Source organism: Budorcas taxicolor, chromosome 21 (assembly GCF_023091745.1).
Source record: "Budorcas taxicolor isolate Tak-1 chromosome 21, Takin1.1, whole genome shotgun sequence".
In the NCBI taxonomy this organism is placed as follows: Eukaryota; Metazoa; Chordata; class Mammalia; order Artiodactyla; family Bovidae; genus Budorcas; species Budorcas taxicolor.
In genome coordinates, this window is record NC_068930.1 from 49859280 (window position 1) to 49886591 (window position 27312).

At 37.8% G+C, this 27312-nt stretch overlaps 1 protein-coding gene across 1 annotated transcript in view; it reads left to right on the top strand.

Moving 5' to 3' along the window:
- The first annotated feature begins 847 nt into the window (after positions 1-847).
- Positions 848-27312, top strand: part of BRMS1L (BRMS1 like transcriptional repressor) — a 41822-nt gene continuing 15357 nt past the window's right edge. Inside the window, exons 1-4 of the mRNA XM_052659914.1 lie at positions 848-1090; positions 4603-4693; positions 8429-8556; positions 10248-10327. Coding sequence (XP_052515874.1) covers positions 949-1090; positions 4603-4693; positions 8429-8556; positions 10248-10327 — 441 coding nt within the window. The 5' untranslated portion in view covers positions 848-948. The remainder of the gene's footprint in view (positions 1091-4602; positions 4694-8428; positions 8557-10247; positions 10328-27312) is intronic.

Consider the following 27312-nt stretch of genomic DNA (forward strand, 5'->3'; position numbering starts at 1 on the left):
TCTTTCTCACTCCATGGACTGTAGCCCCCCAGGCTGCCCTGTCCATGGAATGCTCCAGGCAAGAATACTGGAGTTGATAAACATTCCCTTCTCCAGGGGAATCTTCCCGACCTAGGGATCAAACCTGGTCTCCTTCACTGCAGGCAGATTCTTTACCGTCTGAGCCACCAGGGAAACCCGCATATGGTAAAAAAACAAATGTAAAACGTACTAGAGAAAAGTGCCAAGATAAAGCTTCCTTTCCTTTCATATTGCAAAAGTTTCAAGAATAATTTAAAGATTTTTGTGCAACATAGAAAATGCAAGTTGTCTGCAGAAACTAATTCAACAATAGTTTAATAGTGGTAATAAAAGTGCTTAGGTAAAGACATTTCTCCAGTTCCTGTAGCCTTAAGGAGGAGGAAAAGCCCTCAGGCAAAAGACCTTTTCACATCTGACAGTAACATCCTGGATGGCCTGGAAGCTCAGACAAGCACTTGGCGGGAAAAGAATACATAGAGACCAAAATCTCACAATCTGTTTCTGTTTAGTTTATAAACTGCGACCGAGTCTGGCAGCTTTCGTGCCTTGTGGGATTTGAAGTCCAGAGGGGAGAAACGATCAGGGTAGTTGAAGCTTCGAAGCCGGCGGCCCCTGCAGGTCTGAACAGTAAGGACTACAATTCCCGACACACACCGCGAGGCCGCGCCGTAATTACCGGCAACCAACCGGACCGGAGCAGGATTAGCTCCGTCCCCCGGCTCGGGAGGACTGCCTCCACCAATGGCAGAGCTCTCAGCGCTGAGCCTGCGGGTTAGGTTGTGAGGCTCCGGCGGGGGCGGGGAGGAGCCGAGGGGGTTCTGAACAAGCTCCGCGGCGGGGTGGGTCGGGGCGTTCGGCGCGCCCTTCATTGAAGCGGCGGTGGCCGGGCTGGGCGCCGGGAGTGGGAAGCGACGGCGCGGCTGGAAAATGCCAGTCCATTCCCGAGGGGATAAGAAGGAGACGAACCATCACGATGAGATGGAGGTGGACTACGCCGAAAACGAGGGGAGCAGCTCCGAGGACGAAGACACCGAGAGCTCGTCGGTCTCCGAGGATGGAGATAGCTCAGGTACGAGACCCAGCGGGCTGGGACCCCGAGTCCTCGCGCCAGGCTAGCGAAAGGCCGCTCTCCACACGCCGGCAGCTGCGTCCTGCTGGGAGAGCGGGGCGGGGAGAGAGGGAAGGGGCGGAGACTGGCTCCCGGCCCTCCGTGGCACCCAAACTGTTCGCGGGGCGCTGCCCAGCTCCTGGCGGGTCCCGGTTGGCGGGGCGGAGCGGGGCAGGGCGCGGGCCTGGACTCGTCCAGCTCACGGACGCTGCTTGGTTCTGTTCTCGATCCGCCCCGCCCTTGGGACCTCCGGGTAGTGCCTCGGGCTATCCGGAGCGGAAAATGTCCCGCATCTTATCTGGGAGACGCTAGAAATGCCTCCTCTCCCCACACCGCCGACTTCTTATTTTTGCACCTTTGCAGCCCTTCTCAGCGTGTGTGGGTTGTCAGGAGCCGAGGGTACTCGCTCTTGGCTGGTTTAGAATTTATTAATGTCAGCTTCAAAGTCAGCGTGTCAGTCAGTAGTTGACATTCGTCCTCTTTCGGGGGGCTGACGTGGGAGCTGGGTCATCTGCATCATTTCTGTGAACTTTTCAAGACTGAGAAGAGCCCAACATCAGGACTGATTTTAGATCTTCATATGCTTATCAATAACTGGCCGATTTTGGCAGCTTTGAAGTTCTCCAAATCTTTTCTTCCCTTCAGTCTTTTCTAACTTTGTGCTGTTTCAGATTTTTTTGTTTGTTTATTTGTTTTTGTTTTCTGTTTTGAAGGGAGTGGGATGGGGTAGAGTGGCGGGGGGGTGGGCAGGTTAACACCATAAATCATTTTTTGCAATCTTTTAGGAGTGGTTATTTTAAAAAGAGATGAAATTTATGATTACCTGGGTTCCTTTCCTTCTATCCATACGACGAAGATGAGACTTATTTCTTTGTTTTGGCCTGATTTTGGCTATGTGAAGCAAGGATTGATGACAGGTTAACAACAGCCTATCATCACCGTGACACTCTCTTTTTTTAGGCTTCCCTTTCAAAGAAAACCTCCATGGAAGTATGTGATTTCAGTCAATAAATCAGCCACCCCGAATAAGTGTTTCTGAGTGACTTCCTTTTGCAGTATTGGGTTCTACTCAGTGGATGGTGTAAATAGTTATGATCTGACCACAATTAAACAGCTGTCATAGGTCACCACTTGAATCAATTGCCAAATGAACGCTTATTTATAAACAATACTGTAGAAATTGAGAGGTAGAGGACATCTTTTCAGTACAGGATGGTCAGCCAAAGCTAGTGGGATTACCTAAATTATCTTGACAAATGGGCGGAATTTGGATTGGAGTGGTAAAGTTCAGGTGTTTCTATAGAAGAAGGAATATAAGAAAAAGTGCAAGGCGAGAGCTGAAGCCTTATTTAAAAGAGTGAGAAAACCAGTTTGGTTGGGAGAAGGATTTGAGCTAGAAAAGGAAAAGATATAGGTATGAAAGACTTCAGAAAAAGCAGAAAGTGGGATTGATGACTACCAGGTTAGGAGTCAGTGTAAGAAAAAACCCAAATACAAAGAGAATGGTGGTCGTTTGAACAAAAATAGAAAAAAAAAAGATTTGAGATGAAGATAGAAGATAAAGTATTACAGACATGTTGTTTTTGAGGTCCTGATGGTATATTTGAGTCAGAGTGCCCAACTGACAGGTGGTAATGTGGCATTGGAACCTGCCTGGGATGGGAAATATAATTTGGAACTCATCTGCTTAGTCATGAAAATAGGTGAGATTTCAAAAGTGAGGATTACAGAGAACATCTCTACTATATGTGAGTATGTTTTCTGGATCTGTAAAACGTTTTATTTTCACATGTTCTTTGTTTTTGTTTTTATGGGAGTCAGGATCTCTCAAAATGACATCTATTTACTAAAATTCTGCCTTTCTAATTTTTATGTTGATCCTTGTGGGCTTTTGTTTTTAACTGTCTTTTGTTCTGTCCCCCCAAATAATGGACACATTAATTTATGAAGAATATGATAATAATTTGAAGCACAAGTCAGATTTTTTAAGTACAAAGAAATTAAATAAATTTTCCAGTTGCATGTTGCTTTTGCATCTCTTTTCTACCATTTATCTTGCATGTTAAACTCCCACAGTTTTATTCCTCTCCAGCCTTGGTACTGGGCCAGTCTTAAGGCTACAGAAAAATTCCATCCAGAGATATTAGGGAGTGAGTCATCTTGAGGGACCACATTTTAAAGAGTCAAGGAATAAGCTCTTAAGAGCCAGAGATAATTTTAATCTGTTTCAGAAAAATTTAAAAAAAAATCATACTTTCTTGCTGTAGAAAGTAACTGAACATAATTTAATTTTTTCTCATATTTTGACCTTTATTTGATGATGATCAATACAAATATCCTTTTGTGCTTAAGTTATTCTGATGTTGTCAACTATATGTGATGTATTGATAAAAACAGACAATGTAAAATATAGGAGAGAGCTGGTAGCTATCAGTTGTTTTCCTTGAAAAGTTTGCTTGTCTTCCTCCTTCCTCTTTCTCACTGACTGACAGAAATTTGGGGAGAGGGAACAGTGGTAGCCTAGAAGTAGGAAACCAAGATACTCTGTGGTAAACATAATGAGATTAATTTTCTTTTTTTATTTGACTTGCAAATTATCTGTGTGAGCATTCCATAAGTGGAATTCCATAAGTGGAATTCCATAAGTATTCTTGAGCAATATTAACCTTTAAACGACATAATCATTTTGGTGCTTAAGTTCTGGTGAGTTGGTGGAAAACAAGCTGAAAGTGGATTAATTACTTTATAGTCATAGTTTAAGGTCAACCTTTCTCTTTTTGGCCGTGCTACAGCATGTGGGAACTTAGTTCCTTGACCAGGGATCGAACCTGTGCCCCTTACAAGTGGGAGCACCGTCTTAACCACCAGACCCCTGCCCCATCAGCCCTTTAATAAAACGATTTAAGAATGAATAAAGAGGCTTCCCTGGTGACTCAGTGATAAAGAATCTGCCTGCCAATGCAGGAGACACGTTTGATCCCTGATCTGGGAAGATCCCACATGCCAGGAAGCAACTGAGCCTATGCACCACAACTATTGAGACTATGCTCTAGAGCCCAGGAACTGTAACTACGTAGCCTGAGAGCTGCATCTGTTGAAGTCCGGGCGCCATGGAGCCTGTGCTCTGACTCAAGAGAAGCTGCCACAGTGAAAAGCCCGTGTGCGCAACTAGAGAATAGCCTCCACTCATTACAGTTAGAGAAAGGCCCGCACAGCAACAAAGACCCAGCACAGCCAAAAATAAATACATAAAATTATTTTTAAAAATGGATAAAATTAAGAAGGTCTAGCGACTGTTTTAACTCTTATCTGTATTTTACATTAAATCTACAGTGGAAATTATTTTTGATAAATGTTTAAGTCCTAATGTAGTTTTTCTGTTGTTTTTTTTTCTTTAACCATTTGAATTAACCTTCAGATGTATTTGGAACATAACATTAGTTTTATCTTTGATATTTGCATTTTATTAACAGAAATGGATGATGAAGACTGTGAAAGAAGAAGAATGGAATGTTTAGATGAAATGTCCAATCTTGAAAAACAGTTTACCGATCTCAAGGATCAGTAAGTAGTAACTTCTGAAGGTCACTGTTACTGAATCTCAACCTTGTCGCATGTATACTAGCATGAGAGAAATTATATTCATTCTAAACTATTTTCCTTTTTGTTTTTTATGGGACTGACTGACCTGAAAAAGGCTTCAACTCTTGTTTTCCTGTTGAAGGCCTCATTAACTAATCAAGGGTTTTGAGGCTGGTTTTAGGGGGGATTTAATGAAATTTTTATGTGGGTATTGGTTATGAAAGTGTTTTCCTTGGATTGCTGCACCCTTGGTTCTAATATGCTTCATTCATTCTTTTGTTAAATAACTGGATAAAGATAACATTTTTTAAAAAGTTTGAGAATAAGAGTTATTTCCTAGAGATGGCATGGTGATTTTTATTTATATCTTAACATTGGATAATGTATACATTGCATGTTTTCACATGCATTGTTTAGTTTGCTTCTCTGTAAGGTTGGAAGATAGTTTTGTCTCTCATTTATGCTTGAGAAGATTGATGCTCACAGAGGTTAAGTGATTTGTTCATAGTTTGTCAGAAGGTGATAAATTAAGCTAGGCTTTGCCTCTTAGGTGCTATCATGTTCCTTCCACTAAGGCACATTACTTTGGAGGAATCGTAGTGGAATCACAGGCCCTGAATCCAGGCTTTCTTGACAGATTTTAAAAATATAATAATAGATTCTTTCTTATCTACTGTAAAGATTGAATGAGCAGTATATAAAATTCTCAGCCATTTGTCTGGCATGTAGTGTGTGTTTATAGATACTGTTTTTTCCCCCTCTTTATAATGCCAGAACTCTTATGTAAAGTTGGTAATGCATGAAGGGGCTCCAGTGATTGGAGAGAATAGAATAGATGCAGATTTTAAAGACATCTGAAAGGTGAACGTTCAGTTTAAGGTCATGGGGCATGATATACTTTAGGAAACGTAAATGAAAGGGAGAAACCTTTGAGCCCATAGATAGCTTAACTTATTCAGAAGCTGCCTCTTCAGTTTATGGATTCTTTGTGATTTTGCTGCTTATTCTCTTTCTCCTACTTCTTCCCTAGAGAGGCCCAAAGAAGAGATGAAAGCCCATTTAATATCTGGAATTGCCAGCCTGAAATAAGACAGATTTCGTTACCAGATGAATCCTGCTGTTTATGCCATTTCTGGTGTTAACTTTCATTGGTATTAGTGATAAATATATAGATAATGTTCTATGCTAGTGTGACAAATTGATATAAGCAATCCAAAATAATCCATAGTGTAAAATTTTGCCTTTAAAAAGCATGATGCTTTCAATGCTAAAGATTTACATTGTTAATTTGAAGTTAAAATTAGTTTGGATTCCCAGGAATCCATTATTTGGGCAACACAGAGAGTTCATTCAGTTCATTTGGGATCATTCTGGAAAAGAGGAAGCAAATTTGTATTTTCGCATAAGAAATCCATGAACGAGTGATTCTTAAACAGTTATTTAAGATATACATGTTGAGCTTTTATAGAGCCCTTTTTGGTTATCCAAGAAATGAAAATTGTTGTAAAGCTCTAGTATACTATATTACATAGGAGAAGTTTGCATCTAGTGAGTCATTTGGTCTAATCTTGTTCCCCTTGGGGCAAGCAGTTGCCTTGGTTTTTGCTTTCTCATGGCTCACCATGATCACCAGCTAGTTCCCCTATCAGCATTATTCATTTCTGAAAGTATTAAAAGTAGACTCATTAACACTATTTAATAGGATTCTTTCTCAAGGAATTGGTATAGATATGTTTTTGAAAAAAAAAATCTTGGCATAAGGTTTATAATTATTTTTTTGTCTTGCCCTGTTGCTTTGTTTTTTATTTTTGTCTTCTCATACTGTGTATCTCTTTAAGCTGTCTCAAATCCTCTTTGGAAGAGGTGGGAAATACATTAATAATAATAATAAATACCCTGCTTTGCCTGTTCTAGCACTATAGGGCACATATAGCACTCTTTTCCTAAGGCAAAAAATCCACAATTTGCAGTTTGTAAAGTGGTGGAAGGTGAGTTCTTCCACCTTCTAAAAAAGAAAGAGGGACTTGTCCCACCCAAGTGTCCATTCATTTCAATGTTCAGCATCCAACAAACATTAATTAGCTTCTATTCTGTGAATAGTATTGTGGTTGCTGCTGCAGGACTCATGATCCTTGCCTTTGATGAGTTTATACTTGATTCCAAGGTTGTAGAAATTATACTGATTTTGGGAATCTATTCTTTTAAAAGTAAGTTAATTGAACAATGTTAATTCGCATATCCTCTTCATTCAGGATGTTCACCTATTCAGGATACTTTATTATCCATATTTTATATGAGTTGGATGTTTTTCAGGTGCAGTCATCTTTTGTATTAGTTTTTTAGCATTTTGTCTGAAGTTGTATTTATAATTTCAAAAACTATTAGTATCGTGTTATACTTTTCGGATTTCATACATTGTATGTTGAGTTTTAGAAAAGTTTAACCCAGACATGATAGTGTATTATTCTGGAAGTTGATTCAGATAATTTTTCCTTTCTGGTTTTAAAAAAAGAATATTAACTAGTTATTAACTAGTATGAACATTCAAACTTGCTTTATTCCTTTAAAATCATTATATAAATCACTGCTAAATATAATGATCAATAATAGACAATATTAGTTGTCTTAGTTGTATTAGTTGGTATTTTCAAGAGGAGAGAGTGGAATGTTACATGAATGCCAAGTATCATCATGTTTTCAATAGTCAACTGCTATTTATACAAACAACTATAAGCATAATCAGTGGTTTCTTCTGGGAGTTACTATATGCCATCCTTGTGATGTATTATGACATAGTCACCTATGGTGCAGTAATAAATGGCAAAAATTTTTTTTACATAATGATCTGAAATTGTTAATCTGCTTTGAGATTTTAGGATATCTTTGAAATGCCACAAAACCAGGGTTAGAAGTGCTTCTCATAAAGAATGACAGTTTCAACATTTTCTTGTTAAAAAAGTTCTATCCTTCAGGACTATTGGTAAAAATAAACATTGGGTTGCCTCACATACCATCTTTGATAATCAAGCTGAAGGTATTGATGTGCAAGCTGTTACATTAGGCCTTTTTGCATGTAGACTCATAAAAAGAGCAACAGGGATTCTTTGCCCCACTTTTCACTTCCCTATCTGCCAAGAAACTCATGTTGTTATAGCTTCATTCGCAGTCTGGATGGGCTGAGTATGCCAGGTCTTAAGTTCCCTAGGCTTTGGTTTTACCTTCATCACTCTGCTTCTTCTTTGTTCTCTTAAAAATTAAGTAGGCTGAATATTTTTAAACTGACTCCTTTTCAGGAGATTTGGAGGGGAGGCAGGGAATTATTTATTTTTGACAGCTAATAATGCCTGTATCTAAATTACTCAAAATAATTTGTTCCTTTTAAACTCAGTGTTTATTTGACCTTTTCTCTTAGAATTGATTTATTCTGCAGTTAGAAACATCTAGTGTCCAGAGGTAGTTATTTTGGTTGCATCTTTTTGATTTGTAAATTAACCATTAAAAAGTGATATATCTAAAAAATAGAAAAACATTTCTTTGTGATTATTTGTATAAAAGTCAAATGATGTAACTGTGTTCTTGTCACCTGAGATCAAGGAAAAAATATATTCGGTAGGCTATTAGAATATGAATGATATTAAGAGATAATGTATAGAAATGATAAATTGTTAGCCTTTGCTGGGCTTTTAAAATTAATATCTTAATTTTTGCTTTGTTAAGACTTTATAAAGAACGATTAAGTCAGGTGGATGCAAAACTACAAGAAGTCATAGCTGGAAAAGCACCAGAATATTTGGAACCACTGGCAACTTTACAAGAAAATATGCAAATTCGTACAAAGGTAGCAGGTAGGAAAGTGAAACATCTTTTCCATATAGTAGAATATGAATTCTTCAGTAGATTTAAAAGGTGGTTGTTGTTAATAGAAGTACAAATGTATCTACGTTGAACAGAATATTATACTATCAGTCAGCCCACAGTTATTTTAATTTATTAAATGCCTCCTGCTTTTCTCTGCTGCTGTGGAGCGTTAAAAAAAAAAGAAGCCCTCAAATTGCTCACAGTGTTGTTGAAAAGATATTTCCACATGTGAAACAGTTAGAAACCAGGATATTTTCATTAAGAGATACTGTTAACACCATAGTTTATTTTTCTATTAATGTTCAATTTAAGTCCTCTTAGTATTTTTCATCTTTAAGAGTGATAAAGAGTTCTTATTTATAAAAACATTAAAAAAAATTTGATCAGGATGTTACAGAACAGGGTTAGGGTTTGTGATTATGAATAGATGGAGGTGTATTTTATTTGTATAGTTAAATTTCAGTCTTCTGTTTGTAACTGGGATCTGGCCTCAGAATTGTGTCCTACCATGCCTAACAAAGGATATATCTATTTGAAGATCATTTAATGATTTTTCATCATCAAACTAAAAACTGAAATTTACTGAAGATGCTGATTGTTTTCTTTTTGGGGAACAATAATTGATCCTCATACACCTGTTACATATTAATAATACCTACGGCATTGTTGATAATAGGTTCTTCTTATACTGAATCCTCCTTAAACCGAATTTTAGTCTTGAGTGCTTAGCATTAAGTATATAGATAATGTTATGCTTAATCTGCTATTTTTGCATATTGACTTAGCACATCCTTAAAAGTAAACATGTCCTTACTTTTCTTTGACATTTGAAAAGAACTAAGTGAGACTTCCTTAAGTTTTGAAAATATTACTTGAGTCAGTTATTCACTTCGCTACGAGGTGGCCTCCTGTACTTTTTGATTGTACAAAGAGTAGTGTGTGTGATTGTGTTGCTGACGGCATAGTTCCAGATATCTGTTCCTTGCCTTTACTGTACAAGAAAAAGTATTACAGTTCTAGAGGCAGCTATGGCATAGAGTTAAGTATGTACATCTAGACGTCTTTGCCATTTTTGTGATGGCGTATTTGCATGGCCTATTTTCTTTGTTTTTTTAAGAGTGCCTATTTTATGCAGTGGTCTCGGTACCTCTAAGTTAAACTCGAACATCTATCCTCTAGGTAAAGCTCTGTCAGGAGCACTCAAACATCGTGTTAATTTATAAATTTTCTTATATTAGTTTATACATTGAGTCTTGGAAGCTTCGGACTCTATTTTGTTTCGATGGTTATGGTATCCAGGTGTTAGTTTGAGTATATATGATTGAGAAGCCAGAGGTTTTTTTTACTGTTTCCCTTATGAATCCTGAGACATTGTTTTTCATAGGTGAAGAGTTTTATTTTTGTTTTAATCATTCTCTAACAAGCATTTGGAAATATTTTTTTAGAAAAATGGCTAAGAACTAAAATTTGCAGTGTAGTTTCTCTCTAGCTCTTAGTTTTGTAGTCTTCTTTGACATATATTTTGACTGAGCCTTGTTATTTCTAGTTTATAAAGGTAAAGTTAGACCCACCAATTTCTTCTTGATCCATTTTATAAAATAGGACAGAATTCTTACAGGGAAGTGATAATGAAACTCCTTATTGCTAACATAATCAGAGTAATTGTGTTTGGTTGCAGGAATCTATAGAGAGCTCTGCTTAGAATCTGTAAAGAACAAATATGAATGTGAAATTCAAGCTTCTCGCCAGCATTGTGAGGTACTGTTATTTTGTTTAACTTTTAAGCTGATTTCAATTCTTCAAGTCTTCTTCTGAGTGCAGCAGTTAAAAAAGTAAATGAAACAAAATTGGATAGTACTTTAGCTCAGCCCACTTATGCAGTTTTTTTTAATACAGTTTCATTGGAAGCTATATTGCAAATAGGACACAAAGAATCATACAAAAGAACTAAGTGATATAATTTTAGAAGTTTTGCAGCTGTCACCTTAAAAAGCCTTTGTAATGATTATGTCATCTGGCATCATCAAAAGTAGTATAATTAGTATAATGTTAATGACTCAAAAAATGTATATCTGGTAGTTATATTAACTTCTCAATTTTTTGATCTGTCTCCACATCTTAGGGCAAAATTCTCTATGGGGGAAAAATGGATTCTCTATGTTCTGTTTATTTTTAATAGCACTGGAAAACATAGTGTTGATTTTGCAGATTAATTTTCATAAGACCTAGACAAGATCATAAATAGGGAAAATAAGAACAAGTTCTATGATGATTCTTATCTTAATGTACCATATCTTTATAAACTATTAAAATACTGAGAGTAGATAGATATAAAAATGATGGAGCTTGTGTCATTTTCTTGGTTATAACTGAGATGGAACATTTTCTTTTCTAAGAAGTACCTGTACCTATCTTTTGCCTTTATGTTGAGCTTTTAGTCTTTTCCTCATTGACTGTAGGGATTCTTCATATATTCTGGATACAAATGCACTGCTGGTTATAAGCTTTGCAAATATTTTTACCCAGGCAGTGGGGAATCTTTTTCATTCTTTTTGATGACCTTTTAAACAAAATTTCACATTTTAATGTGGTTGAATTTATCATCTTTCCTTTATAATACTGTATGTTTCTTGCGTTTTCCCTACTTTGAGTAAAACGATATGTTTTCTTTTAAAATTTGAAATTTGCTTTTTGTTGCTAAACTACTTTTAATTCATTTTTGTGTGTGATTAAAGTATGGATCTAATTTTACTTCTTTGCTTTTGGATAAGTAATCTCACTGTTTATTACATACTTCATTGTTTCCCCACTAATCAGCAATTCCATCTGTTTTTTATACCAAATATCCATGTATGTGCTGGCTTGTTTTTAGCGTTTTTTTCATCTGTTCCAGTGGTCTGTTTGGCTCTTCTTGCACCAGTATCAGAATTTCTCTATTTGCAGCTTTCTTTCTAGTAAGTTGATGACTCAATAGCCTAATAATTTTACCTTGCTCTTTTCCTTCTTACAGATGTTATTATTATTAATTGTATTTGTTGTTTAGCAACAGCTTTTTAAAAATTACCTTTTTTACTTTTTATTTTCTGCTGCTGCATAGAAAAGTGAATTTTATATATTGATACTATATCCAACCATGTTACCCTTTCTTAATTTAGAGTGTAAATAATATAAGTTAATCATCATATAAGTAATAATGTGATTTGTGAATAATGCTGCAGTGAAAGTGATGTGTGTATTCTTGGCACCCTTGGTGAAGTTCAGTTGACCATACATGCATGGGTCTATTTTCAAGGCTCTCTATTTCTGTTCTGTTGGTCTAAGTTTTATTGTGGTACCATATTGTTATAATTACTGTAGTTTTATAATATGTTTTAAAATTAGGAAACGTGAGGCCTCCTCACATTTGTTCTTCTTTCTCAAAATTGTTTTGGCTACTTGGGGTCCTTTGTATTTTCATATGAATTTTAGGATTGTTTTTTCTATTGCTGTTAAAAAGTCATTGGAATTTTAATAGAGGTTACATTGATTTTTTTTTAATTGCTTTGGGTAGTATGGACATTTTAACAATAACAAGTCTTCCAATCCATGAACATGGGCTCTCTTTCCACTTATTTATGTTTTTCTTAATTTCTTTTATCAGTGTTTTATATTGTCAGTATACAAGTCTTTCACTTTAGTTTATTCCTAAGTATTTTATTGAGTTAGATACTCTTGTAAATGAGATTTTTAATTTCCCATATCTCCTTAATTCTATCAGTTTTTGCTTTATGTATGTGTGTGTGTGTGTATGTGTGTGTGTGTGTGTGTGTGTATATATATATATATATATATAGAGAGAGAGAGAGAGAGAGAGAGAGAGAGAGAGAACTTCCCTGGTGGCTTAGACAGTAAAGCGTCTGTCTACAATGCAGGAGACCCGCGTTCAAGCCCTGGGTTGGGAAGATCCCTTGGAGAAGGAAATGGCAATCCACTCCAGTATGATTGCCTGGAAAATCCCATGGACAGAGGAGCCTGGTAGGCTACAGTCTATGGGTTCGCAAAGAGTCGGACATGACTGAGTGACATAGAGGGAGAGGGAGAGAGAGACAGAGAGTCTGTATTAGCACACACATATTAAAACTTTTGTATTTTTAATGAGTGTAACATTTTATACTTTTTTATACCTTCTGTCTCTGTAATGGTGATTTTTGCCTTGAAGTCTTTTTTGTCTTGACAGTTAAAGCAGGTACCCTAGTTTTATTTGGCTTGGCATCTGCCTGATAAGATGTTTTTTCATTTTTTATTTTTTCATCTCTTCACTTTTTTCTGGCCTTGTATTTTAGGTGTATTACTTATAAATAACATATACCTTGATTTAAAATAAAACTATTCTAACAATTTTTGTCTTTTAACTGATAAATTTAGTCCAATTATTTTGATATTTAAGCCCAACCTATTCTGTGTTTTTAATTTGTTATGCTTTATCCTTTTATAAAATTCTCTCCTGACGTTTTTTTGGTAAGTATGTGTGATGTGTTGAGTTTTAACATTACATCAGAAATTTATATCCTCTATTTCTATTTTATTGATTACCTCCACATTTTCCATTTCTATATTTTAAAGATTATCTTAAATTTTCAATATATATAACCTCCATTAGTAGAATCTAAATACCAATCAATAGCTCTGTTCTCCTCGATAAAATTCCTATATAAAGGATCTTAGAACTCTAACTGCAGTTACTCCCTCCCAAATTACAAGTTATAGTTGTTCACAATTTCTTACCTTTCATACTTTAGATGAGATGTTACTTTGATCTCATAGATTTAGTTGTGTTTAAGTTTATCCATATTTTATTAATACTAGTTACTTGTTCACTGTTTTTTAATTATTAATTTGTCTGTATCAGGTCTTAGTTGTGGCATGTGGAATCTTCACTGCATGAAGGATCTTTCTCTGTGGTGCTCAGGCACTAGAGAGCATAGGATCAGTAGTTGCCATATGCAGGCTTAGTTGCCTGGATGCACATGGGATTTTAGTTCCCCAACCAGGGATCGAACTCGCATCCCCTGCATTGGAAGGTGGATTCTTAACCATTGGACCACCAGTGCAGCCCCTTGCTAGTTGTTTTTGAGTTGCAACCCTTCCCTGCAGGTTTATGTTTTGCTTTTTGAAGAATATCCTAGGCATTCCTTCCCTGAAAGTCTTTAAATTCAGTTTTTCTTTGTTCAAAAATAGCTTTCTTTGTAAATATTGTGGAACAACAGTTTAGGGGGTTATAACACCCTAGGATGACAATTATTTCTTGTTAATATTTTTAGGATCTTGCTTTCCACAGTCTGTGCTAGAAGCCTACAGTCATTTGTAGATAATTTTTTTCCCTTTCTCTCACTGGCTGCAAAAACTCTTCTCTTTGTTGTTCTTCAGTTTCTGTACTGTGTGTCTCCACAGGATTATTTTTCTCTCCTGACTTGGATTTGTTGTGACTTCTGCATCTCAGAATTTGTTTTCCTTTCATTCTCTTTTATTTATTTATTTTTGTTTGTTTTTTTGGCCACGAGGCATGTGGGATCTTAGCTCCCTGACCAGGGATCAAACCTGCACCGCTTGCATTGCAAGGCGAAGTTTTAACCACTGGACCGGCAGGGAAGTCCCTCCATTAATTCAGAAAATTTCTCAGCTGTTAACTTTTCTGGTATTGCCTCTCTTCCATTGTCTTTACTTCCGTCTTCTGAAACTCTAATAAAGTCATATGTAAGTCCTCATTCTGTCTTTCATGCTGCTTAATAGTTAATTCATATCTTTATTCAGTAAGTCATTATCAGACATTCTTAGAGCCTAATTCTGCTGTTTCTTATTTCTGCCAAACCTCACAGTTTGCTTATTTCATGATTCTGGAGGCTTTATTGGTAGGAATTCTGTGAGCCTTGGACAGAAGACGTGGTTCTTCAGATTGTGTATATGTGTGTGCGTGCATATGCTCAGTCATGTCTGACTCTTTGCAACCCTGTGGACTGTAGCCCTCCAGGCTGCTCTGTCCACGGGATTCTGCAGGCAAGAATACTGGAGTAGGTTGCCATTTCCTCCTCCAGGGGATCTTCCCAACCCAGGGATCGAACCCTGTCTCTTGTTCTCCTGCATTGGGAAGCAGGTTCTTTATCACAGTGCCACCTGGGAAGCCCCCTTTAAATAGTATCTGCTTTTTTTTCTGCTGAGTTGTTTTAGCCAGGTATCCTCATCTGCCACCAGAACACGACTGCTTCAGTTTTTTGGCTTGGGATTTTCTGTGTTTAAATCTCAGATATGTAGAAATCAGACCTGAGATGATATATGTTAACTTTTTTCTCCACTTATGCTCTATGCTGAGACAGATTTCCCTCAGGTGGATCGTTTAAGTCAGCCTTTTCATAAAATGTAGTAACCCTTCAGAACCATACAGGGAACTCAGTTACCTCCAAGATCTTTCTCTTTTAACCAAACAGCCATTAAAAACCATGCTTCCGCTGCTCAGTAACCAGCAAGTACCCTCAAGGAGACCACAGTTTCAGTATCAGGTTAGCATGCTGGTTTCTAGCTCCTTGTTTATGTTTGATCCTTGGGGATATCTCTTATTTTCTTGAGAGATTAGCTATATCTTTAAAAAGATTTTGTGGTATTCTATCTACAATGTCTAGAGGTGTTGGGAGTTTTATTTAATTTTGTTTTTTGTGAATATCTAGTGCTTTTTCACAGACCAACTCTCACATCCATACATGACCACAGGAAAAACCATAGCCTTGACTAGACAGACCTTAGTCGGCAAAGTAATGTTTCTGCTTTTGAATATACTGTCTAGGTTGGTCATAACTTTTCTTCCAAGGAGTAAGCGTCTTTTAATTTCATGGCTGCAATCACCATCTGCAGTGATTTTGGAGCCCAAGAAAACAAAGTCTGACACTATTTTCACTGTTTCCCCATCTATTTCCCATGAAGTGATGGGACCGGATGCCATGATCTTCGTTTTCTGAATGTTGAGCCTTAGGCCAACTTTTTCGCTCTCCTCTTTCACTTTCATCAAGAGGCTTTTGAGTTCCTCTTCACTTTCTGCCATAAGGGTGGTGTCATCTGCATATCTGAGGTGATTGGTATTTCTCCCGGCAATCTTGATTCCAGCTTGTGTTTCTTCCAGTCGAGCGTTTCTCATGATGTACTCTGCATATAAGTTAAATAGCAGGGTGACAGCATACAGCCTTGACATACTCCTTTTCCTATTTGGAACCAGTCTGTTGTTCCATGTCCAGTTCTAACTGTTGCTTCCTGACCTGCATACAGATTTCTCAAAAGGCAGGTCAGGTGGTCTGGGAAGAATTGATGCTTTTGAACTGTGGTGTTGGAGAAGACTCTGGAGAGTCCCTTGGACTGCAAGGAGATCCAACCAGTCCATTCTGAACGAGATCAGCCCTGGGATTTCTTTGGAAGGAATGATGCTGAAGCTGAAACTCCAGTACTTTGGCTACCTCATGCGAAGAGTTGACTCATTGGAAAAGACTCTGATGCTGGGAGGGATTGGGGACAGGAGAAGAAGGGGACGACAGAGGATGAGATGGCTGGATGGCATCACTGACTCGATGGACGCGAGTCTGATTGAGCTCCGGGAGTTGGTGATGGACAGGGAGGCCTGGCGTGCTTCGATTCATGGGGTCGCATAGAGTCGGACACGGCTGAGCGACTGAACTGAACTGAGTGTACTACATTGCCATAAATTAAAATCAACAAGATACATTTAAGTAATGTTTTTTCTTAGGCAATTGTATTGATATTCTTTCTCTTCCATCATTTTTCAGCTTTGAAAGTCCTCGCTTCTTCATAGAGATGCTGAATATTTACCTCAGTCTCTTCTGGTTTAGTTATGGTTTGATGTTTTAAATGTTTAATATATAATTACTACTATAATTAATCTGTTTAATTATATAATTAATCTGAAAATACTCACCAGTAGTTCAAGGGCATTTTTAGATAGGAAATAGAAGGTGAATAGGAACTTTAAATATTTAGAGTGCTATGTGTTTTACATTCACTTTCATTTGAATGCTTACAGCAATTTTATAGAATAGGAATTGTCTTGATTGTTATGAATGGGTTAACAAAGACTCAGAGAGTTTAAATAATTTGCTTGGGAGTCACACAGTTAATAAGCAGCAGAACAAGGATTGAAATCCTTTGTTGATTTTTCTAGTTATTTATGTAGTTTAGTGTTAAATCTGAACTTTCTCATACAAGGCTTTGTATCTGCTTATTCCTTAGTTCTTCATTTGACTCATATGTTAATAATGGAAATAACCCGAGGGACGAGGGAAGTAGGAAGAAGGAAGACATACTGCCAGTTGTCAGAATAAAAGATTGATTAGCAGCAGATAGAAAAGAGGGGCCAGGGCCAGAGACTAGACAGGTTCATCCAGGTATGCACACAGAGAGTGTTCCAAAAACCACAGAGGCAATCAAGGTAGCAGATGGTTTGTGTCAAATTAAGGAAGAAAATCATATTTATAGAATACTATAATGTGCCTGAAACACTAAGATGGGTAGAGATACTTTATTTAGGTTATCTCATTTAAGCCTCCCCATAGAGCTGGAAATGAGTTTTAAGACTTGATGGCAGGTGGTAGCAAGGTTTCAGCCAGGCCCTTAGGGTTCAGGGTTAGCATTCCTATTTTTAAAAATTGGTGAGAGCTCTTCAGAGCTCTGATTTTTTTTGATTTTCAATTCATTTGATTATTTTTTCTGATTATAACGTTAATAAGTGTTTGATGAGAAAACTAGAGAAATAAGTCTAAAGAAGAGAATAAAAGCAACCATAATCTTACTAAGCAGAAGTAATTACTGTTAATAAGTGTGCGTGCATGCTCAGTTGCTCAGTCATATCCAACTTTTTGTGACCCCATGAACTGTAGCCCACCAGGTTCCTCTGTCCATAGGATTTCCCAGGCAAGAATACTGGAGTGGGTTGTCATTTCCTTCTTCAGGGGATCTTGCCAACCCAGGGATTAAACCTGAATCTCCTGTATGCAGGCAGATTCTGTATCACTGAGCCACCTGGGAAGCCCTAAGTGTGCGTATGTTTGTATAATTGTTTTTCACATAGCTGGTGTGACTCTTACCTATACTATTTGTATCCTAACTTTTTAATAAGCAGCATTTCATAAGTTTATCCTTATTGCTCTAAATACTTTTTTTTAAGGGTCATTTTGTGTTTTTTATTTTTAAAAATTAGAAGATGGTTCTTTTAAGGTGCTAGCCTGCCATCTTCTGATCAGCTGGCCCCCTAAAAGGGTCTCTTTCCGCCTCAGCCCCTTATCTCTCAGATTCATTGGCCTGTTGTGCAGTGAGCAGATCAAGCTTGGACTCAGTATCAATTTGGCTTAGCCAGCCAGGAGCCTGCTGCTTGTGTCTAGCTGATACTAATCAAGGAATATTGGGCCAAGACCCTAGTAGCTGCTGGGACCATTTGTCCTGAAGTTCTTTTCTTTCAAGATTCCCTGCAGTGGCCTGGCTGCCCCCAGTGCTTGGCAGTTGAGAAAAGGAACAGACAAACTTCTACTAGTTGACAGACTGGGATTTTGTTTGTTAGGGATTCATTAATGACAAACCCAGCCCTGCATGAGATAGATCTATAATCTCTTCAGAAACTTGACATCTTCCAACTCAGTTCAAAATTGAGTGAGCATCCAGGAAACCACTGGCTCATTTACTGCTCTGATGAGGTCTTAGCTTTGGAACCCAGAACAATGCAGAGTTATGCACTTAAAGCTCAGAAAAGGATGCAGAACAGTATGCGCTAGATCAAGCCACGCTCCTTAGCACTTTAAGAGATGAAGCCATGAGCCTTTGGAGTGGCAGCACTGGCTCCAAGACCCTAGGCTACCAGAGAACTAACCCTCAGTTCAGTTCAGTTCAGCCGCTCAGTCGTGTCCGACTCTGCGACCCCATGAATCGCAGCACACCAGGCCTCCCTGTCCATCACCAACTCCCGGAGTTCACTCAAACTCAGATCCATCGAGTGATGCCATCCAGCCATCTCATCCTCTGTCGTCCCCTTCTCCTCTTGTCCCCAATCCCTCCCAGCATCAGAGTCTTTTCCAATGAGTCAGCTCTTCTCATGAGGTGGCCAAAGTACTGGAGTTTCAGCTTTAACATCATTCCTTCCAAAGAACACTCAGGGCTGATCTCCTTTAGAATGGACTGGTTGGATCTCCTTGCTCTCCAAGGGACTCTCAAGAGTCTTCTCCAACACCACAGTTGAAAGCATCAATTCTTCGGTGCTCAGCTTTCTTCACAGTCCAGCTCTCACATCCATACATGACTACTGGAAAAACCATAGCCTTGACTAGATGGACCTTTGTTGGCAAAGGAATGTCTCTGCTTTTCAATATGCTATCGAGGTTGGTCATAACTTTCCTTCCAAGGAGTAAGCGTCTTTTAATTTCATGGCTGCAGTCACCATCTGCAGTGATTTTGGAGCCCCCAAAAATAAAGTCTGACACTGTTTCCACTGTTTCCACATCTATTTCCCATGAAGTGATGGGACCAGATGCCATGATCTTCGTTTTCTGAATGTTGAACTTTAAGCCAACTTTTTCATTCTCCTCTTTCACTTTCATCAAGAGGCTTTTTAGTTCCTCTTCACTTTCTGCCATAAGGGTGGTGTCATCTGCATATCTGAGGTGATTGGTATTTCTCCCGGCAATCTTGATTCCAGCTTGTGTTTCTTCCAGCCCAGCGTTTCTCATGATGTACACGGCATATAAGTTAAATAAACAGGGTGACAGCATACAGCCTTGACGTACTCCTTTTCCTATTTGGAACCAGTCTGTTGTTCCATGTCCAGTTCTAACTGTTGCCTCCTGACCTGCATATAGGTTTCTCAAGAGGCAGGTCAGGTGGTCTGGTATTCCCATCCCTTTCAGAATTTTTTACAGTTGATTGTGATCCCCACAAAGGCTTTGGCATAGTCAATAAAGCAGAAATAGATGTTTTTCTGGAACTCTCTTGCTTTTTCGATGATCCAGCAGATGTTGGCAATTTGATCTCTGGTTCTTCTGCCTTTTCTAAAACCAGCTTGAACATCTGTAAGTTCATGGTTCACATACTGCTGAAGCCTGGCTTGGAGAATTTTGAGCATTACTAGCATGTGAGATGAGTGCAAATGTGCGATAGTTTGAGCATTCTTTGGCATTGCCTTTCTTTGGGATTGGAATGAAAACTGACCTTTTCCAGTCCTGTGGCCACTGCTGAGTTTTCCAAATTTGCTGGCATATTGAGTCCAGAACTAACCCTAGGTGGTATCAAATAGTGAGAACTCACACAAAGGAAACCTCTAGAATACAAGACTCTGTGTCACCCAACCACCAATAGCACCCTGTGCAGGACGCCTCATCTAAACAACAAACAAAACAAAAAATACAAACCACATCATCAGTAGACAGGAGTACCACTTCATCCAGCCTTGTCCATCCGAGGAAAATCAAACAAACAAACAAACATGCAGCAGAAATCTCACCCTATATGAAGGCTACACAAACCACTGGGACCAGCCTTAGGTGGGGAGAAACGAAAAGGAAGGAAGAATTCCACCTCTGAAGCCTGGGAAAAGAAGACCTCAAGTACAATAAATTAAAAAAGAAAAAATGAAAAGGCAGAGAAATACCACACAAATGAAGGACAAACTAGAAACAAGTCCAAATAAATGAAGAGGAAATAGGCAAATTGCCTGAAATAGAATTCAGAATCATGATAATAAAGATGATCAAAAACCTTGAAAACAAGATGGAGAAAATGCAAGAATCAATTAACAAAGACCTAGAAGAATTAAAGAATAAACATGCAGAGACAACACAATTACTGAAATTAAAAATACTCTAGAAGGAATTAGTAGCAGAATATATGAAGCAGAAGAACGAATCAGTGAACTGGAAGATAAAAGTGGAAATAACTTCTGAAGAGCAGAATAAAGTAAAAAGAATGAAAAGAACTGAGGATAGTCTTAGAGACTTCTGGGACAATATCATATGCACTGACATTCGAATTATAGGAATCCCAGAAGAAGTCAAAAAGAAAGGGTATGAGAAAATTTTTGAAGAGATTATAGTTGAAAATTTCCCCAACATGGAAAAGGGAATAGTCAGTCAAGTCTAAGAGGCACAAAGAGTCCCATACAGGATAAACCCAAGGAGAAACATGCCAAGACACATACTGATCAAACTAACAAAGACTAAACACAAAGAAAGAATATTGAAAGCAGCAAGGGAGAAGCAACAAGTAACATACAAGGGAAACCCTATATGCTTAACAGCTGATCTTTCAGCAGAAAGTCTGCAGGCCAGAAGGGAATGGCAAGATATATTTTAAGTACTGAAAGGGAAAAATCTACAACCAAGATTACTATACCAAACAAGGATCTCATTCAGAATTGATGGAGAACTAAAATGCTTTTCAGACAAGAAAAAGTTAAGGGAATTCAGTACCACTAAACCAGCTTTACGACAAATGTTAAAGGGACTTATATAGTCAAGAAATACAAGAGAAGAAAAATGATCTACAAAATCAACCCCAACAGAGGGATGGTACAGGGAGGGACGAGGGAGGGGGGTTCAGGATATGGAACACGTATATGCCTGTGGCAGATTCATGTTGCTATATGGCAAAACCAATACAATATTGTAAAGTAATTAACCTCCAGTTAAATTTATATTAAAAATGGCAATACGAACATATATATCAATAATTACTTTAAACGTAAATGAATTAAATGCTCCAACCAAAAGACACAGATGGCTGAATGGATACAAAAACAAGACCCATATATATGCTGTCTACAAGAAACCCACTTCAGATCTCAAGACACATATAGACTGAAAGTGAGAGGATGGAAAAGTATATTCCATGCAAACAGAAAGCAAAGCTGGAATAGCAATCCTCATGTCAGACAAAATAGACCTTAAAATAAAGAAGACTACAAGAGATAAGGAAGGACACTACATAATGATCAAGGAATCAATCCAAGAGGAAGACATAACAATTGTTAATATCTATGCATCCAACGTAGGAGCACCACAATGCTCTGACACTGGATATCTGTTACAAGAAAAAAACTGTAAGAAACACAAATACATGGAGAATAAACAACATGTTTCTAAATAACCAACAGATTACTGGAGAAATCAAAAGGGACATAAAAAAATTTCTAGAAACAAATGACAAAACTCAAAACCTGCGGGATGCAGCGAAAGCCGTTCTAAGAGGGACGTTTACAGCAATACAATCCTACCTTAATAGACAAGAAGAACATTGAATAGACAACCTACTTTACAGCTAAAACAACTGGAAAAAAAAATTAGTAGAAGCAAAGAAATCATAAAGATCCAAGCAGAAATAAATGAAAAATGAAATAAACAGTAGTAAAGATTAATAAAACTAAAAGCGGATTCTTTGAGAAGATAAACAAAATTGACAAACCTTTAGCCAGACTCATCAAGAAAAAAAGAGAGAGGAATCAAATCAACAAAATTAGAAATGAAAAAGGAAACATTACAACAAACAGTACAGAAATACAAAGGATTATAACAGACTATTATGAACAACTATATGGCAATAACGTGGATAACCTGGAAGAAATGGACGGATTCTTAAAAAAGTTCAATTTTCCAAGTTCAGTTCAGTTCAGTCACTCAGTCGTGTCCGACTCTTTCCGACCCCATGCATCACAGCACGCCAGGCCTCCCTGTCCATCACCAACTCCCAGAGTTCACTCAGATTCACGTCCATCGAGTCAGTGATGCCATCCAGCCATCTCATCCTCTGTTGTCCCCTTCTCCTCCTGCCCCTAATCCCTCCCAGCATCAGAGTCTTTTCCAATGAGTCAACTCTTCACATGAGGTGCCCAAAGTACTGGAGTTTCAGCTTGAGCATCATTCTTTCCAAAGAAATCCCAAGACTGAATCAGAAAGAAATTATGAACAACCCAATTACAAGCACTGAAATTGAAGCTGTGATCAAAAATCTCCCAAAAAACAAAAGCCCAGGACCAGATGGCTTCACAGGAGAATTCTGTCAAACATTTAGAGAAGAACTAAACCCTATCCTTCTAAAATTCTTTCAAAAAATTGAAGAGGAAAGAATATTTCCAAACTCATTCTATGAGGCCACCATCACCTGATACCAAAACCAGACAAAGACAACACACAAAAAGAAAACTACAGGCCAGTATCACTGATGAACATAGATGCAAAAATCCTCAACAAAATTTTAGCAAACAGAATTCAGCAACACATCAAAAAGCTCATACACTATGATCAAGTTGGGTTTTTCCAGGGATGCAGGGATTCTTCAATATACGAAAATCAATCAATGTGATATACCATATAAACAATTTGAAAGATAAAAACCATATGATAATCTCAATAGATGCAGAAAAGGCCTTTGACAAAACTCAGCACCCATTTATGATTAAAACTCTTCAAAAAGTGGGCATAGAAGGAACCTACCTCAACATAGTAAAAGCCATATATGATAAGCCTACAGCAAACATTATTCTCAGTGGTGAAAAACTGAAAGCATTCTCCCTGAGATCAGGAACAAGATAAGGGTGTCCACTTTCTCAACTATTATTCAACATAGTTTTGGAAGTCCTAGCTATAGCAATCAGAGAAGAAAAAGAAATAAAAGGAATCTAGATCATAAAAGAAGTAAACCTCTCACTGTTTGCAGATGATATGATACTGTACATAGATAACCCTAAAGATAGTATCAGAAAATTACTAGAGCTAATCAGTGGATTTCTCAGTTCCAGGATGCAAAATCAATATGCAGAAATCACTTGCATTTCTATATACTAGCAATGAAAAATCAGAGAAATTAAGGAATCAATCCCATTCACCATTGCAACAAAAATAATTAAATATCTAGGAATAAACTTACCTAAGGAGACAAAAGAACTGTACACAGATAATTATAAGACACTATGAAGGAAATAAAAGATGACATAAATAGATGGAGAGATATTCCATGTTCCTAGGTAGGAAGAATCAATATTATGAAAGTGACTATACTGCTAAATGCAATCTACAGATTCAGTGTGATCCCTATCAAATTACCAGTAGCATTTTTCACAGAACTAGGACAAAAAATTTCACAATTCAAATGGAAACACTACAGACCCTGAATAGCCAAAGCAGTCTTGAGAAAGAAGAATGGAGGTGGAGGAATCAAGCTTCCTGACTTCAGATTATACTACAAAGCTACAGTCATCAAGACAGTATAGTACTGGCACAAAAACTGAAATATAGACCAATGGGACAAGATAGAAAGCCCAGAAAGAAGCCCATGGACCTATGGATACCTTATTTTTGACAAAGGAGGCAAGAAGCAAAGACAGCCTCTTCGATAAATGGTGCTGGGAAAACTGGACAGCTGCATGCAAAAGAGTGAAATTAGAACACTTCCTAACACCATATACAAAGATGAACTCAAAATGGATTAAAGACCTAAATGTAAGACAAGAAACTATAAAACTTTTAGAGGAAAACATAGGCAGAAAACTCAATGACATAAAGCAAGATCCTGTATGACCCACCTCCTATTGTAATGGAAATAAAAGTAAACAAGGGGGACCTGATTAAACTTAAAAGCTTTTGCACAGCAAAGGAAACAAGGTGAAAAGACAACCCTCAGAATGGGAGATGATAATAGCAAATGAAACAACGGACAAAGGATCAATTTCCAAAATATACAAGTAGCTCATACAACTCAATGCCAGAAAAACAAACAACTCAATCAAAAAGTGGGAAAAAGGCCTAAACAGTCATTTCTCGAAAGAAGACATACAGACAACTAACAAACACATGAAAAGATGCTCAACATCGCTCATTATTAGAGAAATGCAAATCAAAAGCACAATGAGGTACCATCTCACACTGGTCAGAATGGCTGCTATCAGATAGTCTACAAACAGTAAACGCTGGAGAGGGTGTGGAGAAAAGGGAACGTCTTGCACTGTTGGAGGGAATGTAAATTGATACAGCCACTATGGAAGACGGTGTGGAGATTCCTTAAAAAACTAGGAATAAAATCAGCATATGACCCAGCAGTCCCACTCCTAGGCATATCCAAAACTGAAATAGACACATGTAACCCATTGTTTATAGAAGCACATTTGTAATACCTAGAACATGGAAGCAACCTAGATGTCCATTGACAGATGAATGGAAAAAGAAGTTGTGATACATACACACAATGGAACATTACTCAGCCATAAAAAGGAATGCATGTGAGCCACTTCTGATGAGGTGGATGAACCAAGAACCTATTATACAGAGTGAAGTGAGTCAGAGAGAGAAAGATAAATATCGTATTCTAATGCACATATAGAATCTAGAAAAATGGTACTGAAGAATTTATTTACAGGGCAGCAGTGGAGAAACAGACATAGAGAATGGACTTACGGACATTGGGAGAGGGCAGGAGAGGGTCAAATGTATGGAAAGAGTAACATGGAACTTAGGTTACTATATGTAAAATAGATAGCCAACAGGATTTTGCTGTATGGCTCAGGAAACTCAAACAGGGGCTCTGTATCAACCTAGAGGGGTGGGGTGGGGAGGAAGATGGGAGGGAGGTTCAAAAGGGAGGGGTTATATGTACACCTGTGGCTGATTCATGTTGAGGTTTGACAGAAAACAGCAAAATTCTATAAAGCAATTATCCTTCAATAAAAAATTTTTTTCTTCTAGTTTTATGAAGATGTAATTGACACACAGCACTGTGTAAATTTAAAGTGTACATCATAGTGGTTTAATTTACAAGCATCATGATATCATAAGTTTAATGGGCAGCCATCATCTCATATAGATATAAAATTAAAAAAAAAAAATTTTTCCTTGTGATCAAAACTCTTAGGATTTACTCTTAACAACTTTTGTATATAACACACAGTGCTATTAATTATATTAATCATGTTGTACTTGTTTATTTTATAACTGGAAGTTTGTACCTTTGGACGGCCTTCAACCAGTTTCCTCCTCCCTAAATACTCTTAAAAATCTGCTTTAACTGGGTAATGTGTGTACATATTCCTGAAAGCACAGGCTTATAATGCAAAACAGCAGTCTCACTACCATCTCTGTGTTCTACATGCAAGCAGCAATTGTCTATGTAAATCTTTTATCTACTGCTTCTGGAGTTTAGCCTCATTTCTAAATAATATCAGTTTTGGATAGTACGTTTTGAAAGCCGAGGATTCCGTATTAGTTTTCCTCATCTCATTCTTCTGATATTGTTATGTCATAATTTTTGTTTTTGTTGTAACAATAACGATTTTTTACTGATCCCAGAGTTATGCTTTGCTTAAACTTCCCTTCTTGTACAACTGTGTTTTTTTAACCTTGGAATTAATTGCTTCGTTTCTTGTTTGTTAGTTTTCTCTTGTTTATCAGTTCTCCCCAGAGACTCGAGCAGATTTATGAAAACCCCCAGTGCCGTTTTCCGCATGGTCAGATGCGTCAGGTAATCCATGAGACCCGTTTCCTTCTGGAGTTCTCCATCCTGGGAGCAAGTCTTCCATCCCTGGACCTCGTTCCTTTCTGCTCCATCTTTCAGATACTTTCTATGCCAGCTGCATCTCTGTCTTCATGGGTTCCTCTTCACAAGTAAAGTAATTCCCTTTACTTCTTTCCCTGCTATAGTCTTGTTTTCTTTTTTCAGTTTTGTTGAGTAGCTTCTTGGGAAAAAGTGTATAGAAGTTAGGTGTTTGAGACTTCTTGTAGTGGTTATCTATTGCTTTATAATAAATTACTCCAAAATTTAGTCACTTGAAACAGTAATCAGCATTTTATTTTGCAGTCTCGATGGTCAGGAATTTGGGAGCAAAGTAGCTGGGTGGTTCTGGCTCAGGGAATCACATGAAATTGCCGTGAAGAGGTCAGCCAGGGAAGCAGCTATTTGAAGGCTTGACTGGGACTGCAGGAACTGCTTCTGTGGTGACTGACTTAAAGACTGGCAGGTTGTTGCTGGTTGTTGGTTGGAAGCCTTATTCCCATAGGCCTCTCCACAGGCTGACTGAGGGCCCCCATGACCTTGTGACTAGCTTCTCTGAGGGTGAATGGTTCACAAGAGCAAGACAGAAGTGATAGTGTTTTTAATAACCTAGATTTCTGCCACATTATGTTCCTTACAGATGAGTCATTAAGTCCTGCTCACGTTCAGGGAGACAGGAATTAGGGTCTACCTTTTGAAGGGAGGCATGTCAAAGATTTATTGGACATGTTTTAAAACCCTTACATCTTTCATGTCTGGAACCATCTTTTAACTCACCCTTCAGAGTATGGAATTCTAGATGTAAGTAATGATGTTTCCTCAGAAATTTGAAGGCATTTTTCCATTGTCTTCTAGCCTCTAGTATTGCTTTGAGAAGCCTGTTACCATTGTGAATCCTGATCCTCTGTACATGACCTTTTTTCTTCCTGAATAGCTGTAAGATGTTTTCTTTGTCCTTGATGCTATGGAACAGCAAGGTGATATGTACATCTCTCTTCATTCATGTGGATACTCAAGAGGAACATACCTCTCAGGAAACATACCTTTTGCTCTGAGAAATTTCTTATATTGTTTCTTCTCTATTATTTTCTGTTTTTTCATTTTGGAACTCTTCATGGTTAGCTGCTGAACCCCCAATATTGATTTTGAATTTTCTTATATTTCATATATATATTGTATTATTACATATTATGTAGATC